A 6,507-nucleotide genomic window follows, 5' to 3' on the forward strand; every position below is an offset into this window, starting at 1 on the left:
ACGTTTAATGACAGTCAGGATGACTTGCTGAAATTACAACTGAGCATCAAAATGAGAAAGATTTGGATTTATGTGACTTTGAATGTGGCATGATTGTTGGACTGAATATTTCAGAAACTGCTGATCTACTATCTTACAGAGAAAGAGAAAATATCCAGTGAGCAGCAGTTGTCTGAACCAGAATGTCTTGTTGCTGTCAGAGGTCAGAGGAGAATGGGCAGACTGGTTGGAGATGATTGAAAGACAACAGGAAGTCCAGTAAGCACTGGTTCCAACCAAGGTCTGCAGAATAACACACAACACGTCCAGCCTTGAAGCAGATGGGCTGCAGCAGGAGAAGACCACACCGGGTGCCTCCTGTCAGCTAAGAACAGGTAAATGAGGCTACAATTCACACAGACTCACCAACACTGGACAACACAAGAAGGAAAAACATTGTCTGGTCTGATGAGTCTCCATTTCAGCTCCACATTCAGATGCTAGGCTCAGAATTTGGTGGAAACATGAAAACATGGATCCATCCTGCCTTGGATCAACGCTTCAGGCTTCTACTGGTGTAGTTGTGTGGGGGACTTTTATTGGCCCTCTTTAGGCCCCTTAGTACCAATGTGGCCTGGTTTAACCACCACAGCCTACCTGAACATTGTTACTGACCATGTCCATCCCTTTATGAACACAGTGGAGCATCTTCTGATGCTACTTCCAGCAGGATGATGCACCATGTCACAAAGCTCAGATCGTCTCCAACTGCTTTCTTGAACATGAATATGAGTTCACTGGACTCCAACGGCCTCCACAGTCACCAGATCTCAGTCCAGTAGAGCAGCTTTTGGATGTGGTGGAATAGGAGATTCTCATCATGGATGTGCAGCCAAATCTGTGTGATGCTGTCACGTCAATATGCAGCATAACCTCGGAGGAATGTTTCCAACACCTTGTCAGATCCATGATGCCAAGAATTAAAGCAGTTCTGGTGGAAAAGGGGGGTTTTCAGAAAGCTGGTTTGTCTTTTAATGAGATTTGCTGCATGTTTACATTCAACAATAAATGAAAAATTAAATAATTCAAATAACGAAACAAAGCAAAAACTTTAATATTTATTAAATTGGTCAAATACAGTACAGTGTTTTTAGAAATGTAAAAACAGAACAAAGCTCAGTTACTGACAGTAAAACATGCAGAACATTCAGAACATACACATCATCAGATATTCTTTCAGTGATCAGCGTCCACCAGATGTTTAGTTTTTGTTAAATGCAAACGCTGACAGCTTAGATGAAGGATCCAGAGACTTTTTCTTCTTGGGACTATTTTCATCAGTTTCTTCTTTTTTTTCGGGACTTCCTCCTTCTCTTTTTCTTTTCTTCTCTCCATCCCCTGTTTGTCCTTTTGCTCTCTCTGTCCATGACTGAAACAAAAAGGCATCAAATGTTTGGGTTAATTACAAAAAAGGATAAAAAGAAAAAGAAAAAAAAAAGAAGTGATGTTGGTCTTTGTCGGCTCCAAACACCCACATGAGGATGACTAACAGCACACATGGACACTCAAGCATGCAGTTTGAAATTGCATCCTGTCATGTATAATCACTATTGACAGGCTGCGTCTCTGGCCTGCTGGCTCTCTTCCTCCTCATGATTTTTTTCCCCTCTTTCTCTTCAAGCTGAGACAAAAGGAAGCACTTTCCTGGACGTAATAGAGCTGGGATGAATCATCAGGCCTGGCAGCAGCTACACACAAACACACAAATAAACACACACCCTTCACCTCCAGCTCCTCATGAAGCACCATCATTAACCCCATGCATATTCAGTCAGACACCAGGTACGGTACAAGCTGCCAATAATGCAATTCACACATCAACAAGCTTTTTGGCCTACAGTGTCCCAGCTGGGTCATTTTCCAGGTTGTCCAATGATGCAGCTGAAATGCAAACCTTCATAATAAGTCTTCATAATAACTGATATTAAAAATATACAATGAGCCAACAAGAAACCAAATCCTCTACAAGGACTCAGTCGCCTGGTGTCTTTGTGAGGCATGAAATTATTATTTAATCGATAAGGTAACAGACAGGAAATTACTCTGCAGTTCTGCCATTCATCATCTGGTGGAAAATGCCAAGAACACCTCAGTTTGGCTTCACAAAATACAAGAATTTCACATGAAACAAACGATTACCTGAAGGATGGCTCGCATGTTGAGATTTTCCGCCACTAGTAGTGCTACAAGCCGGGTTGCATGATGGGACGGGAGCGCCATCTTGTGAGGACTGGTTTAATGTTTACCATTCCTTCCCACTACACGCTTCCACTGAGTGTTCACATGGAGGGTCTGCCACATGAAGCCCTATCCAAACCTGATCAGTGTGGAGTAGCAGAGCTTATAAAACGGGCAATGCAGAGCGAACATCGATGCCGCCTCGTTGAGGTGGCGTACCAGCCTCAGTGAAGACGCGTCTGTCGAATTAGACCTCTGTGTAACCGTCTGCTGAAGACATTGTTTGGTGCTGTTCAAGGTGAGGTACCAGCAAGGTGGACTCAGTGTGTGTACATGTCCTATTTCTTTTTTTTTCCTTCCCAATCTTTAATATTTTTATAGTTCATCTAGCCACATCCCAGGCAAAGATGAAACGTGTTCATGACCAACGTTCTGTGAAACAAGAACTGGTCCTCGTTCTGTTACCCATTGTGGGCTTGGCTTTATCCGCTCAATATGAAGGGGGCTGGTTATACAAAACCTCTCTCAAATGTTGCCTCTCTTATGTTGCATGCAAACACCTGTGTGCTGTCATCCAGTGGGGATTGGCTCTGCTCACCACACCTTCGCTTCCTGTCAGCTGGTTGGAGAATTGCCTGGCCCATCGTCGATGTTGCAGGAAACATAAACCGGCTGCAGCTGTGGACTCGCTGGCAACTGTTTGCACCGACAGTCTGCCCTTGGGTTGCTAACTTAGGTGACTGGGCCCGAGTGTCTGATGGTGGTAATTTGTTTAGTAAGAGTGGTGTTTTCCAACAGTGTTAAAACTGACTTTGAGTTCTCTTTCATTTGCTGACTGGTAAATCATCCTCTTTTCTTTGTTGTTTAGTAATAAGTAAAGCCCTTTTGGCTCTGTTATAGCTAGTTTCTAGTTAAAGTTAGAATATGTTGGGCTGTTTTTGTTGTTTGTAATTGTATATAATACTTTGTGTTGTCACTTTCTGTGTGTATTACAGCTTAGCAGGACAGTCTTTTCTTTCACTCATTTAGTTATTCTTGGCTGTCCTTTTTGTACTGGCTGATTTGAGCTTATATATAGCTGCTATATTGCTTTTCTTGCATTAAGCAGCTTCGCTAACCCCAACACTTCTAACTAAGCACCATTTGTGTATTCCTAATCACCACTTGTGACAATAAATCCTAATAAATTCCATCTTAACATCTGTCCACAGTTCTCTGTTACGCCTCACTTCCCTTAGCAGAGTTGGGCCATAACACCCAATAAAACCTCCCAACTCAATTCTGCCTTGCTTCCCCGTTCACCGTGCACACAGCAGAACAGAAGGTAAACAATGTGTTTATCTTAACTGTCAACAGTGTTCTACTTCTTTGAGGCAGACCTGGAGACACGATTACATCTTAATATACGACCTCTGATGTAAAAAACTGTCCACAGCAAAAACAAACGAGGTCCTGAAAGCTGCCATAATAACCTGCTGTAGATTGACCAGCTCCCATCACTCAGCATTATCATAAGATCAATGCTTTGTGCCCTCACTACAAAAAACACACTCCACTGGGTTTCCAGGCAACAGGTGCCCCCTGCCCCCCCCCCCCTCTCCGCGGTGAACATCCACTTCCTCTTTTCTCTGTAGTGTCGTCCAGCTTTCTGCTGAGAGACATGATGTATGCAGACTCAGGACCAGGCGACACGCGAGCACTCGGGTGAATGAAAGCACGAGGCGTGTCATTACAGACACAGCTGCCGTCGTTTATTCACCCATCGACTGACCACAGGCCACTCTGACACTGGAGGATTCTGCTGAATGCTGAGGAAAAAAACATCTTCCTCTATTTGGGAAAATGGATTTACTACAAGACCAACAGAAAACCATCACGACTCCTGTGACAGAGCCCCCAAATAAATCACTTTCATTTGCTAGTTTACAAATAATAAATAACCCTGCACTATGCCCTTCTTTCTGAGTTTTAGACAAGCTGTGGCAGGTATTTAGTGGCTGAGACTCTAAGCCTTCTTCATGAATGAGGAGCCACAGGTTTAGTTGAGGCAGCGTGCTCCAGAGGTCAGTAACACTGAACTTTAAAGAGCTCCATCGTACCATGAGCCAATCAGAGTAGATTAGTCTAGATTAAGTAGAGTAGATTTAACAAGGGGCGGCTGTAGCTCAGGAAGAGGAGCTGTTTTCCTCCAACTGGAACGTCGGTGGATCGAGTCCAGGCTTTCCCTGACTACATGTCAAAGTGTCCATGGGCAAGACATTTGACCGACATTGCCTCCCAATGTGCCTATCGAGCTGTGACAGTGTGTGTGGATGTAGTGTAAAGCGTTTTGAGTGGTCGAGCTGACTGGAAAAGCGCTGTATAAGTACAGTCCATTTACCATTTTAATGGTTTTGTAATACTTTGCTGATGCACTTCTGCCCTCGTCAATCTCTCTGAAACCCTCATTCCTGGTTTCTGTTTTCCTCTTCTGAAAAACAACCTGATAAGCGGTAGAAAATGGATGGATGGATGGATGGACGTACAGATGGATGGACGTACAGATGGAAGGATGTACAGATGGATGGATGGACGGATGGATGGATGGATGGACAGATGGAAGGATGTACAGATGGATGGATGGAAGGATGGATGGACAGACAGATGGAAGGATGTACAGATGGATGGATGGATGGAAGGATGGACGGACGGAAGGATGGATGGACGGATGGAAGGACGGACGGATGGAAGGATGTTGGTTGGATGGAAGGACAGTTGGACGGACGGAAGGATGGACGGTTGGATGGAAGGATGTACAGATGGATGGATGGAAGGACGGACGGACGGACGGAAGGATGGATGGACGGACAGATGGAAGGATGGACGAACGGATGGAAGGACGGATGGACGGAAGGACAGTTGGATGGACAGACGGTTGGATGGATGGATGGATGGATGGATGGATGGATGGATGGACGGACGATGTCTTGATGATATCAATAACTGACTAATCGATTTTCATTGGCCTTGCTAGCTGAACAAATGACCTAAAATGCCCATCCCGATTCAGCATTGTAACTGGATGAGATGCTAAATTATCCTCAACTCCTTCCGTTTCCAACAAAAACGTATTAGCCACAGTCCAGTTGTGCTTAGCTGTCACCATTTTTCCAAGTTTTCGCTGAAATTCGCTTGTAAATTCTTTCTGGTTGGAAAAGCTGGGGTGTTTGTATGGCACATTTTTATTCTGACTGGACGTACAATCAGATAGAAAGTGCTCCATGTAAACACAGCTACAGATAGTTATACCAAGTCAAAATGATGAGACTTTTTTCCCATCACAGTACCACAAAAATAACTGAACAGCCCATTTAACATTTGGTGTAAAATAGCTAAAAAAAGCTTTTATCTGCTGTTACAACTGAGCCATTCTCTTGTGTGAGAGGATTCAGGCCAGTTGGTTATTAAAGAGAGGCTAACACTGTGTTAGACAAGATAGGTGGGGAGGCTTCAACCCAAACATCTGAGTGCTGAGGCGAGTGTGGAGCCTCCAGGTCGCACAGCGGTGATCTGATAATCGCTGCTGTCTCCTACAGTCTAATTGATGGGTTCTGTTGTGGCTCGATCTGGATTAAAGAAAGCCTGAGTGCTGTATTGTGACCTTCACACCTCTCCAAATCTCTCATTTGTCTAAACAAATATTATGCCTCATCTGAGGCAAAAACTATGAGCACAGTTTGGGCTGAAATATAATGAATTAATCTCTATAATAAAGGCTTAAAAAAGTGGTACTCCTCTCATATTTTAAACGCTGTTATTTGATAAAGAAAGCGTTTGAGCAGTTTTGCTGCTATGCATGAAATAGATTCACACAGACTAAAAGTGACACGTTTACCAGAGAAATGAAGAAAATCTGAGAAACACCCAAACATTACAGCTGTAAGATCCATTTGGTAAGTGGATCAACATCACATTCACCCATTCACACAGAAGCTGCCATGCAAGATGCTCAACCACGACCCATCTTGCTCAGGGAGTTATTTTAATCACTCGACATGAGCTCAACTGCACCCAAAGGCCGTGGCTGACTGCATCCTGGGAGAATCGAACTCTGGTCTCCTGCATGTGAGATGGATGTTCTGCCAACTGAGCTATCCAGTCACTTTTAAGAATGAATGTGAATTATAATGTCTAAGTTAAATAATTTATGTAAATAAATAAATCTAAATAAAAAAAACAAAATATGTTTAAAATAAAAATAGGATGTTTTAAAATATGAACTTAAATTTTAAACTAAGAAAAAATTCATTA

At 43.2% G+C, this 6,507-nt stretch overlaps 1 protein-coding gene across 3 annotated transcripts in view; it reads right to left on the reverse strand.

Annotated features, from left to right (window-relative positions):
- Nucleotides 1–1,084: 1,084 nt before the first annotated feature.
- Nucleotides 1,085–6,507, reverse strand: part of wdhd1 (WD repeat and HMG-box DNA binding protein 1) — a 24,747-nt gene continuing 19,324 nt past the window's right edge. For all 3 annotated transcript variants that reach the window (XM_041989028.1, XM_041989037.1, XM_041989020.1), the window contains exon 26: nucleotides 1,085–1,408. In XM_041989028.1, coding sequence (XP_041844962.1) covers nucleotides 1,241–1,408 — 168 coding nt within the window. In that variant the 3' untranslated portion in view covers nucleotides 1,085–1,240. The remainder of the gene's footprint in view (nucleotides 1,409–6,507) is intronic.

This window comes from Melanotaenia boesemani, chromosome 1 (genome assembly GCF_017639745.1).
Source record: "Melanotaenia boesemani isolate fMelBoe1 chromosome 1, fMelBoe1.pri, whole genome shotgun sequence".
In the NCBI taxonomy this organism is placed as follows: domain Eukaryota; kingdom Metazoa; phylum Chordata; class Actinopteri; order Atheriniformes; family Melanotaeniidae; genus Melanotaenia; species Melanotaenia boesemani.